This window comes from Neolamprologus brichardi, chromosome 19 (genome assembly GCF_056152115.1).
Source record: "Neolamprologus brichardi isolate AB-2024 chromosome 19, ASM5615211v1, whole genome shotgun sequence".
Classification (NCBI taxonomy): domain Eukaryota; kingdom Metazoa; phylum Chordata; class Actinopteri; order Cichliformes; family Cichlidae; genus Neolamprologus; species Neolamprologus brichardi.
In genome coordinates, this window is record NC_142122.1 from 9,278,813 (window position 1) to 9,291,434 (window position 12,622).

General features: G+C 39.3%; 1 protein-coding gene across 1 annotated transcript; it reads right to left on the reverse strand.

Moving 5' to 3' along the window:
• Positions 1-2,783: 2,783 nt before the first annotated feature.
• hhipl2 (HHIP-like 2) lies at positions 2,784-10,727 on the reverse strand. Its single transcript, XM_006798630.3, has 9 exons — positions 10,381-10,727; positions 8,996-9,648; positions 7,689-7,832; positions 6,758-7,089; positions 6,483-6,609; positions 6,205-6,350; positions 6,040-6,121; positions 4,218-4,300; positions 2,784-3,670 (listed from the first exon to the last, which is right to left on the reverse strand). The coding sequence occupies exons 1-9, from the start codon at positions 10,648-10,650 to the stop codon at positions 3,204-3,206; spliced, it is 2,304 nt and encodes a 767-aa protein (XP_006798693.2). The 5' UTR covers positions 10,651-10,727; the 3' UTR covers positions 2,784-3,203.
• Between the last annotated feature and the right edge of the window lie 1,895 nt (positions 10,728-12,622).

The window sequence follows — 12,622 nt, forward strand, 5'->3', positions numbered from 1 at the left end:
GAAAACAACAGTACTTGCAGTTACCGAAATACAATCAACCTTTCTTCATTTTTCTAAGTAAATAAACTTATATATATATATGAAAAAAAACAACGCATTCTAAAAGAAAGACATTAACATTAGAGTGGTTACTAAAAGACAGAATAGCATCATAGAGTTTCGAAATGGTTCCTCTGTGATGAGGAATAAATGATAACGTAGTTTCCCACTGCTGTTCTGGAGGTAAAGAGGGGAAATTTGGGAAACACTTGGCAACAAAATTTTGAATTTGAAAATAGCGAAACAAATGGGTAATAGGGAGATTATAACGAGAGGACAAGTTGGGAAAACTATCGAAAACACCATCCACATATAAATGTTTGAACTGTTTTATACCCTTGTCACACCACACTGAGAATGTCGAGTCCAAAAGTGAAGGGGGAAACAAATGGTTGTCGCTTAAAAAGGTTTTTTTTAAGGAGTGTGTGTGTTTGTGTTAAAGCTAAAAAGCAGATATGTGTTGCACCACCCAGCTGCTTGAACTTGGAACATAGTTACGTGAGTCTGTAATTTGTAAGGAATCTGTGGTTTTAAGCAACATATAGTAAACATATAGTAGACTTACCTACACATTTAAACCCGGCATCACTTTAAATTATTTCTTTCCCAAATCAGTGCAATTTAATATGGAACCTTTAATGTGGAGTGCTTAAATTCACGGTACCCAATTTCAGCTAAGCTTTAGCTTTTGGACAGATGGCCTCACGTTTCACTCATGAGCACTTTGGTACACAGAGGAGTTTAAAGTCGATTCAGTTAACACAAATTGCCCAAATCATTTTGAGTTTCCACCTAAACTGTGCTGCCGTGTTAGAGTGAAGAGGCTTTCTATCGTCAACCCTTCCTAACAAGCCTTACTTGTTCAGTCTTTTCGATGTTTGATTTTATTTAACAGGACGTGGCTGTATGTAGTTTTTGCTGACTAAATAATGATGAAAACATCAGACATACCGATCGTTAAGTGCTCCACATGTTCCACATATGTCTGATGGTGGTGTTCATCTCAAATTGTATGTAGATTATTTGAAGAATAATCTGGCCTGGATCAGATTAGGATGAGGTACAATTATATTCCATGAGCTGTATATGATGACTTCGCATGGTAGGTTCATGTCATATTACAAAATACTGTATGTCTGTTATCAAGCATTGTATTGCTGCAGGATTGTTGTCATGACTGGGCATGCTCGTGTCATATCAGAAGTATAAAGCAGACACTTGTGGATGATGAGCTTACTGTCGATTTGTGAAGCACCGTACAGTTTTTCAACCATGCTCGACTCTATGACCCAGTTTTTGTGGTTTGTCTTTGTGAAATATTGTCCTGTTCCACGAGAACTTGATTTGTAGATCGTGATGAGCAAGTGTGAGCTGAAACCGACAAAATCACTGCAATTACATTGCTATTAGGGGCTTTTAAACAGATGACTAGGGTAAGATTATATTGAGCTATAGCTGGGATAGCGTACGTGCATCTATGATTTTTGTAATGTTTCCTCTTCTTATGTGAAGCTTATTGGAGCCTTTCACCAAAAATCAAAACGATACACCAATTTCAGACACTTTATAGAAATTATAAAATATTTTACGACACAGGCATCAAGTCCGGAAACCAAGGAAATGCTGAATTGTGAAACTTTTGTAACCTCAGGCTGCCTCAGGCACGTGGAAGTCGGGGTGGCTTTATGTTTACAGCAGACATTATACAAGTCATGGTCACGGCGGTTTAAGTTTAAGTTAAGATCAGTGGTGCAGAGTTTAATTACAGAGAGCTTCTGAGAGTCAAGGATACTTGTTAATGTTTATTTTTAACACTTTCATGAGTTGTAAAATTAGAGTAATTTCAGAAACTGGGCCTGGGTATAAATAGAAGTTGTGTTTTATGTTTGCTGCCTCTTTAGATTTTAGACTAAGCTGATATGTTCTAAATACAGGCAGGGGAGAGTTTAACTTGGAACAAGGATTTTATGACAGCTAAATATAAATTATAAAGGAAACAGTGTTGTTACATGCATAATTGCATGCACATCCCTGAGCAGTGATAAACGTGTTGGTAGAAAAGAAAAAATATGCCCACATGGTAAAAAGAAAGAACAACATTGGTCAGTTATTTGTTTTCTGTGTGACTTTATCAGTCTTTCACATTGTTGTGGAGGGATTTTAGCTCTGCCTTATTACAGTGTTCAGTTCCACGAGGATTGTGGACAGCACAGCTCTCTTAAGATCCCACCACAGCATTTCAACCTGGCTGAAGTCTGCGCTTCACCTTGATTCTTTGATTTTTTTTCAGCCTCCCTTTTGTAGATTTGCCATGAATTTTAACATTTAAGATGCTAACCGAGACCTGTACGGTCTGATATGAAGCTCTTCAGTTTTCTGGAGTTTCTCCTTGGGGTGCTGGGAAGGTTAAATGTTTTCCACTTGTGACTTTAAAGTCTAATTTATGAAGTTGCAGAAGAAAAGAAAGTCCTAGAGGAAGATGTGGAGCACTTAACAGTTGGTATGTCGGATGTGTTTCAACCGTGAATCCATTTTTCTTTTGACATATTTTGAAACTGGCATCCTGCTCATTATATGTGTTACTTTCTTCTTCAGTGATGCTTTCAACAGTTACAACAGCTAAAACGACTGCACTGAAAAGAATGCTGAATATGAAATTTAGTTTATTGAAGTTTATTTTTCAGAGATATGCACAACTGGTATTTAAATGAATATAAAAATCTCAAGTACCCACTGCTGTACTTTCTACTGGTAACCAATATGAGAAACACTGCTTTAAAGGAATTGTTCAGCATTTTGGCAGAGGCTGCTCATATCTGGAATCGGAGACTCCAGCGTCAACAATAAAGGTGAAATAATAATTAGCAATCTTTAGAATTGATTCTCTGATAGAGCCAGTCTTCAGGAGCTCGCCTCTGTCGTTAGCCTTTGCACTAAGCTGCTGTCTCTGTGCATACATGGGAGTGGAATAACTCTTCCCATAAATAAGAGTAGAACTATTGCTTTAAGATGTGCCAGTCAACACTATCATTTCATGAAGACGAAATCTGATTAAGCCATAATCAGACTCATGTTTGTTTGCTCTTCACCTTAAGCTGTCTTGTCAGTGTTCTGTTGCTTCTTACGTTGAAGTTTGTCTTAGTTTTGTTCACAAAGGCAGGATACTATTTTGTAGATTCTTTAATCTTCATCTTTGGTCCACTTTGCTTCTGCGCAGCTTTCCTCTGGGGGATCTTCCTCTTTGTGTGGATTTTGTTATCTTTCAGGCCATTGTGGGCGTTTGAAGTGTTTAAAGTCTCTGTGGCGGTTTGATTTGTCTTTGGTTTTACTTTATCTTTGACGCTGACAGTCGTCTTCTTAGATTTCTGCTTCAAAGTATTCTTCTTTGCTTGTGTGCTGGCTTTTTTCTTGTTCAGCATTTTGTCTTTTTTCCATGGTTTCAGCATATTTTTCTTCTTCGTGTCTTTGTCCGATGATTTCGGTTTGACCTTTACAGCGGTGCCCGTCGTTGAGTTGCCTGCTGCAGTCATCGTAGTTGTGATCTGGCTGCTCCTCACCGGCGGTTTGGTGGGGAGTTTGAATTTTCTTGGCGGTGGTCTGGTAGGTTTTTCATTTGTGCCCAGCACAGTCACTGAAATGGCACAGATGTCAATAAGTACCCATTTTCACCATTTTACTCTTCTACACCCACATGTGTTGAGTTTTTTTTAGATGGTGTGCATATCTGGCTGAGCCTAAATGTTTGGAATGCTTGTCTCTATTTTAAATATGTTTGATGTAAAACTGGATGCTGCTTTCTATAGTTTTATGTATGAGCCCAATGTGATTATATAATTTGGCAGCATGTAGACAGTAAATCCAGAGAGGGGGGAAAAAAAGCAGGTTCTGCTCAGGACATGCATGCATGAGTAAACATTGAACCCAGGCAATTTGTCGGTCTGCAAGAACAGATTTTGCTTAAATGTGGCTTGTGTAACGCTTACGCTAACCTCTAACATCAGGTTAATTGACTTGATAATATGGTGTGTATATGTTTATATTCAATGCACCTCGAAATATTAGACGTTTCAGGTTAAAATAAATGTCTTTACTTTCTTAGACGACCTCAGATTTACAACAGGTCTGATATGCAGATCGAGAAGTGATTGAAATGCAAAGATAAGTTTGAAGTTACTTACATTCCTGTGGCACAAATGGAAACTTTTTCCCCCTCACTTTGACAGGGAGTGGCTTTTGCTTACATTTCCCAGGAGGTGCTCTCCTATAAAAGTAAATGAAGTCCCTTTTTTAATGACAAGATAGTAACTCTGTCTTTGTTGTTTTCTTTAGGACAGCACAATCGTATTGTTATTTATTTTATTTAAAAAGTTTAGTTATTTTCTGTACAAAAACTTTCCCACAGCATCCATCCAATGTAAAGTCACAGTAAAAAGAAAGTACGCACTCTTTTGGTTGTAAGGTTTATGTGTCGAGACATAAAAACATCATCTGGTTCTTATCAAGTGAGTACAACCTCATATGAACCTGTGAAATATTACAGTAGATTGTTGTTTACTCAATGAAAACTAAGCCAAAATGCAGAAACTAAAAGTAAATAAATAAATTAAGTACACTAAATCATTCAGTAACTAGTGGAATCACTTTTAGCAGCAATAACGTCTTCTTTATAATGTTATTTCAGTTAATTGATGTTCGAGGCATTCATTTAAACACAGCTTTATTAAGGTCCTGCCACAGCGTTTCAGTCAGGTTGAGGACTTAAGACTCATTCAGCAGATTTGCTGCTGTGTTTAGGGTCATTCTGCTGTTGCATGACTTAATTTTAGCCAAGTTTTACCTGTTACCTCTCGAAAACTTCAAATATAGAGTTCATGGTCGACTCAATGACCACAAGATGCCCTCCACTACTGTGCAGCCGGTATGAGGTATTTGTGTTGATATGCTGTGTTTGCGTTTCTCCGAGTGTGGCGCTCCACTCCTGAGAAGACTGTCAGCTGTCTTGAATGTTTAGTGTAAGTAATATTTTGCATTGTTGAATGACGGAGATGGAGTTGAAATTAATTGGAAATGGTCTTATATCTGTGCTCAGATGGATGGGGAGTAACAATTGTTTCTTTAAAATCATTGCTGATGTCTTTGGTACTTGGCATTGTGTTAACACACCTGAATGCTCCAGACCAAATGCCAACACTCACACTTGCTAATAATCAGTTAATCAAGTGCATTTGATTAGATCCTATCTACCCTTTTAATTCTTATGGAAGCAGTGAGGATATACTTAGTATTTACACACACTGCTTCAGCATTTTGGCTTAGTTTATATTAGAAAAATAATGAAACAGTCTAATGTATGATGTGTTGTTGTTTGTCTGAGCTTATATTTACCTAATAAAAGACCTGGTAAGAACTAGATTTTGATGTACTGATGCATAAAAACGTAGAAGTGAAAGAAAGTCTACTTTCTTTTTATTATGACTGTAGGTTTTGAAAACTCTAATAAAGCTTTCCACCCTAAACAATTTCAAGTTGGATTGGATAGGATTTGTGTTAACTCACAAATAAAATTGAAACAGATTCATAATGGCTCACTGGATTTTACTTGAAAGGAAAAAATGTGTGCTTGTAAGGGCCTGCCCCTAATTTTGATCCTATAGAAAAAAAAACCCTTTGAGATGTCAAACGTTAGAATCCTGCTGCTTTAAATGACTGATACAAAATGTCATTCTTGTCATACTGTGTTAGCGTTTCAGGACTTCTCTGGTAAAGAGACTGCCTAGGATGCAACAGATTGTTGGAAGACACATCCTTTGTTCTTCCTTTATGTACAATTCATAATTATTTGGCTCTTTTGCATACAGCAAATAACTTGAATTAAAGCTTGTTTGAAAAACACGACTGTCTTTTTGAATAATTGCTCCAAGCAGGTGCAATTATTTAACATTTAACACAGAGCACGTCCATAATGTGTAAATGTAATATACACCTGGTCTGACACTATACCTGGAGGGGTCCATGAATTTAAACACGGTTCCAAAAGCAGACATGGCACTCGGGTATGACGTAGCCAGGAAGTACAGCTCCCCTGGATGACAAAAACAGCTTGTCAGCAGTGTCACACGGGTCTGATCCTGTGATAAACGCTTAAACAGACTGATCAAATCTTACCTGCTTCATCTTCAGCAAATGAGATGATGAATTTGTGGTGTTTATTGATGAGTCCGGGAAAAGAGCAAGTCTGCGTATCACCCATACACACACTCCTCTCTTTCCAGTTTCCTGTTGTCCTGTCTTCCTCTAATGCCATAATTCGACTGAAAGGTTGACAGCGTTATGTCACTTGGAGCAGGCGAATTAAATAAAAAATGTAAAGGTAACTGAGAAGACAGACCAATTGGGTTTTTTTAAATTCAGGTTTGAAAATGCTCAGATAAACATAGTCTTACCCACTCATGAAGTCTCCGAAAATGTACAAGCCATTCAGATTGGGTGATTCACATCCTCTGTACACATACCCCCCTGTCACAGACTTCCCGACATGATGGCTGTATGCAAATATAGGGAGGATGTCATCTGTTGTGGCAGAGAAAGACAAACCTAATTTAACTCTGAGAATGAAAACAATCAAAAACGATGGAAATAAAACGTGGCAAACGTTTCAAGCAGACAGAAAATAGCTCTTGATTTGACTGGGGAAGCTTCGCAAGAACAGAAAACATACTCAGGGAGGAGTTTTGGCACAATTTCATGTCGTAGCACTCGAAGCCCTCTTTGGCCCTCCATCCATAGTTTCCTCCTTTGATAATAATGTCAATCTCCTCGTAGCGGTTTTGACCAACATCCCCGCAAATTATCCGACCTCTGCCGTAGCCGCTCACCGGGTCTCCGCGGTCCACGGAACATCGCCACATGTTTCTTACCCCATAAGCAAACACCTCTGGCCGGGCACCTGGGTCCCTGAGGAATGGGTTGTCAGGGGGGATCCTGTATGGCATGCCACTGGGGTCACTTCCATCCACATCAATGCGAAGCACTTTTCCCAAAAGAGCACTTCTGGATACCAAGAAAATAAATGAAAAACTCAGGGTAGAGGCCTTAAGTGAAAAAATGATTCATATAAGATAAATACAGGTGTAGATAATGGATTAATAATTAGGCATTCTTATAGTACCTTGGGGTATAATAAACATGTTTTGATTGAGTGCCAGGTCATATTGCACAAACAGTTAATAAATGGTAATGTTTTAAATGGCTGAATAGTTTTAAGTAATATAAGAACATTGATACTGCTGCATAATCCACCCGACTCCTACAACGATTCCTCTGGATGGTGGGCCCTCTCTCTCTCCCCACTTTCCTGTATGTTTACTCTGTCTGTATCCAATAAGGGCTAAAAATGCCTAAAAAAAAGCCAAAATAATCAAATATTTGTATAAACTCTTTATAACTGAGAAACGTATGTATAGATGAAGGGTAGGTGTAGCTGAAGGCTATGGAGACACAGTTAGCTAAAAGTTTGGCTAAATAGATTAATAAACATAGCAGCTAACAACAGCAATACCAGGCTTAACGTAATGGCTTTATGGTTAAATCAGTGTTCACATATTTGACTAGGTTATTATTTTCAGTTGAGGAAACCTGAAGGACCTTACTTGTTTTGTGCGTTGCCGTACTTCCCAAATGGATCCCCAGCTTTTCCACCGTCTCCAGTGAAGATATACAAATAGCCGTCAACACCAAAAAGCAGCTGGCCTCCGTTGTGGTTTGCAGCTGGCTCCTCGATCTCTAAAATGAACCTGAATGTAAAATGCATGCAGTTCAGAACAATTAGATAAAGTATACTTTAAAATACTTTTTTATCAAGTTGTCAAGTTTCTGAAGTGTGGCCCAAGGTTAGCTTTAATCCAACATTCAACTCTTCAGCTGCTTTGGTGTCTGTCATTCATGCCCTATACAGTAAAATTCATTCTATTGAAAAAGTGATGACAGAGCAGGCTTAAGGCACTATTACCTCAAAGATTCTCACCTATGTGTAATGTTCTCTGGCAGCCTGTTTCTTTGTTAAAGCAGTGACTGAAGCAATTTATTCAAAACAATCCTTAAACTGAAACAAGCTGGTTTACTGCTGGTTCTCCAACATGTGCTCAACCTCCTTAAATAGTACTTTTCAGCTCGCTCATGTAAGCAAATAAGGTAAATTTACTGTCTGCTCCACGCATCTGCCTAAGGACCCGAGCAGATCAAACACAGCACCTGTACTGTGTAATGCTGATTCTGTGATTTCTCTCACAAGTGATCTAAAGACGTATCTCTTTAGATCACCATTTTGGTAAAACGTTTGCACAAAACCTTTATGCATTGTGCGTTGTTGTTTGAACCTTTTAATGGCCTTTCACTTTCCCCTGCTCTTCTCTGGTTTGTTTGCTGTGGATTTTGACCTTGCGTGTGCCTCTGTGTGTGCTGCATTTGGATATTGTTCCTGCCGCCCCCTCGTTTTACAGTTAGTGTCTGGCTTATGCTTGCTTGCACAAAGAAAGAAAACCTGCTGGAGAGTTGTCATTTCTCTGAGTGCTCCTAAATGTAACACAAGTGTTGAAGTTTTTTGTGGGTCTATAACATACTATAGGGGGTTTGGGGATATAATAATTAAATATATCTCCGGTAAAATTTTAGGATTATGAGCAATAACTGTTTAGAAGGCCTAAAACAAAGTGAAGGACTACTCCTTTTTGTGTTTCACTGAGATATCTTCATAGTTTCACGCTGCAAAGTTCAGGGTAGGTTGTGAATTTTAATGGTCCTCAGAATCCCAGAAAATCGTAAATTGATATGTAGTGTTTAGCCCTGAACATGTTTATGCAAGGGTTGGTGTAATTACAGCCCCTCCCCTGAATGATGATAAAGCCTATGTAGTTTGTGCAGACCCACATCATGAAAGAAAGACCCTCCCTCTGCATACCTCTCTGAGTAGGGATCAGCCACGTTCATGTCATAGGCAGACACCATCATCTCGCTGATCCTGATTTTTTCCAGCTCACTGCTGACCTGGATGGAATAGTAAATAAAGAAGCGTCCATTATCCCGGTACTTTGGGTGGAAAACCATTCCTAGGAATCCTCTCTCATCCCCCAGCCATGGAGTGGTCAACACCTCCCCGCTCATATCCAGGAAAGGCTGCTCCAGCCGGCTGCCGTCGCGTAGGTAAACCCAAACAAAGCCCATCTGTTCTGCAATAAACATTCGGTGTGTGTCATCTCCACTGTGCAGCATCAGCACTGGGTTCCTGAGATTGTTGGCCACTTCAGTCAGGCACAACTGGAGACAACCTCTTGGGTCCTCTACCACCTGTCCCAGGTTACTATTCAGGTCAGAGCTTTTCAAAACATTGGGGTAGCAGTAGTCTTGGTCAGGCAGGTCTACCATGCTGCAGAACGTGGTTACGTCGCGCTCTGCGGCGTACAGCAGCAGCTGGTTGACTGTTAAATATTTAAGCACGTGGCGACATTTGGAATGAAACTCAGAGCAGTAGTCAAAGCAAAGACCGGGAATTTCTCTCACAGGTGTGTAGGGGTCCTCAGCATCGTAGAGGTGGGCAGCATATGGCGAGCATTCCTGGATGGGGCAAACACAGTGGTTTACCATTAAGACATTTCAGGGCAGTGTCGTGCACAGAGGAGATGATTTATTGGACTAAGAGAGCCATTAAGTCACAACATCAAGAATACATGTGTCCCATAAGCACAAAGACTTGTTTTGTTTTTCAAATAAGAGCACTTTGAATGTCTGGAAGTTTGTCCTCTGCAAATTTGCCTGTGTAAATGAAATATGGAAACATGTCATAGTGATTTCAGATGTTTTTTATTTCAGATGTGGAAACCATAATCTGATGTAATTGACAATTGTTACAAATATAAGCACTCTGGATTAAAACCTCAATGACAGTTAGATAATATTTGTTTTTGCGAAATACTAGTTTATCAGTCACTAGTAGTTACATTTAATATCTGATGGGAGTATCCAGTTTTAGTTTGCTTTAAACTTGAGCAGTTTCTATTCAACCATTTATAACAATTATAAAGTTAAGTGATGCTTTAACTTTTGTGGGATTTATTATTGTAACCCTAAATTGATTTTAACTTGAGTTTAATTAGAATAAACTACAATGAATCAAAAGTTGTGTATGTTTAATTTTTTCAAGGATTTGTTTGTTTGTTTGTTTGTTTGAAATGGAAAACATACAACCAAAACTGCAGCAGACGTGAAAAGACTGCAGTGCACCTTAAGTAATGATGATGATCATGGCATTAATAGTAATCCTCAAACTTATATATAGAATATATTTACCTGGCACATAATTTCCTTCAGCATGTCGGTACAGAGCTCATGACCTGCCGCTTCCAGCTGTTCAATGATGTCCCAGTACCTCTCCGCGATCATGTTATCAGTTCCCTGGTCGCAGCATCCAAACTGCTCATACTGTTTGCAAAACTCCAGGTGCCATGGAGGTTTAAAAGGTGGCTTAAAGTCCAGGCATTGGGGATGAGCTGATGCTGGCTTGACCGAGGCTAACAGCATCACTGGCACAATCAGGATAACCGCAGGAAGGCTTGGCATCTTTTTAGATGGCCGTAGTTGTGCCACCGCGCGTATAACCGCGCAGCCGGCTCGGCTTGGATGGAGCGCAGCATCCCTCTTCCTTGTCATTTTTGCCTTCTGGCCCCGAAAGAATTCAGTGACTATTCGTTCATATAGGCCATGAGCCAGAGTTTAAGTATGCGAGCGTGCGTTTGAATGCATTTTACGCGTGCGCAAAAGCATGCAGATGGAGGGGGCTTGTGCCCTCCTTGTGTCGCCACCTACTCCATCCAGGTAAAAAGTCACTGTGTCACCAGCTCTGCCTCTCATTGGACTAATTAGTACCAATTAAAACAAAACATATTTGTAAAGACTTTATTAGCATTGGTATTTCAGTCCCTCGAGTTATTTTCTGCACAGCAACGACCATGGCAGCAGTAATTATAAGAGGCCACGCTCTGTAGTATGCACGCCCGCACACGCGCGGCACGCATACATCCAAAACACGTTGTGGAGGCATGCAAACATAAACCCAACCACGACACAAACTATAATTATGTCTCACTTCCAAGTTATAGCGCCTCGGGGTAGTGCGCTGTTTGTGCAAGACCTGCTTATTCATGCTTTTCATCCACTGTCCCAGCAAGTCACTTTTAAATTTGAATATAAGGTCAGAGGTGTCTATCAGCAATTTAGCACCGTGCCAAAGAAAACCAGCAATTCAACGAGACTTTGGCTATTAATCGTTCGAATACTTTATGTCTTACATTGCTGGCAAGTAAGGACAATAAAATCAGGACTTCCTTAGGTAAACTGGAGATGTGGTGTTATACCTAATAAAGAGGGCATCATTACAAACTTGAGGTTATGGATATAACCATGATTCTCTGATAAACATGAGCGTCTCGGTATGGGAAGGACCTATTGTCTACTGTCCTACTGTGGATTTCTCTGTGGCTTTCAAACTCTAAAACAGGCTATGCCAAATACTGCCCCCTCCACTGCTGTGTTTGCTATTTCTGCAACAGTACCATGCCAGCAGTGTCAAACATAAGGTCTAAGGGCCAAAATCCCCCACCAAAGAGTCAAATTTATACTTGACAATGATTAAAAAATGAACGATTAAATAAGAGAAGATCACGTTTTGTTTTTTTTCCATGATCTACTATAGAGAAGTTTGATTTTTACAGTGGATTCATTGTCAGAATCATGCAAAAAAAAAAAGAAGAAGAAAAAAACCCCCATTATTCTGTCATTTAATAAAAATGTTCCATTTTATAATTACAAGACAGTCTGTGCGATGAGCTAATAGACATTTTTCTGTAAATTTAAGCCCAAAGCGGAATTCCTTTATCATGTAGGAAAACTGATGTGTGTATTGTTGAAAACTGAATTTCTTTTTCTTAGATTATATTTATGTAATTATCTCAGGGATTAAATTTGTAGTTAAACGTCTTTACACTGACAGAAAAGAGAGTTTCACTGGTCTGGCCCATTTAAAATCAAACTGGGCTGTACTTGGCCCACAATAGAAAATGAGTTTATATCTGATATTTGCAATTAAGTATCAAAAGGATTGCTGTGTTGTGAGAGTTATACATTGGGGCAACTAAACAACTTCTGGCTAAGTGCTGTGATTAGAGCCATACTGCTACTCTTTGATCAGTGGTCATGACAGTTTGAATATTAACAACCATGAAACTGAGTTTGTGGCTTATTGTTGGTGATAGTTTCAGTCATTAGGTTAGGGAAACCTGCAGTCAGCTGAGACTGAAGAACCCTGATAGTAAGATGACATTGAATTGATGTTGATTTTCCTGAGAAACATCTTGAAACAGTTGGATCTTTTACACAGTCACTTTCAAGACTCCAATGTGTTTCTGAGAAAACACCCCAAGAAACAACACATTTACGCTGGCTCTCCTTTCAAGGGTGCCCAGCCAGACTCCCCAAATGACATTTTGGGGAGTCTGGAAGAAAGGCACAATGAATTTCTCATGAACCAACAACA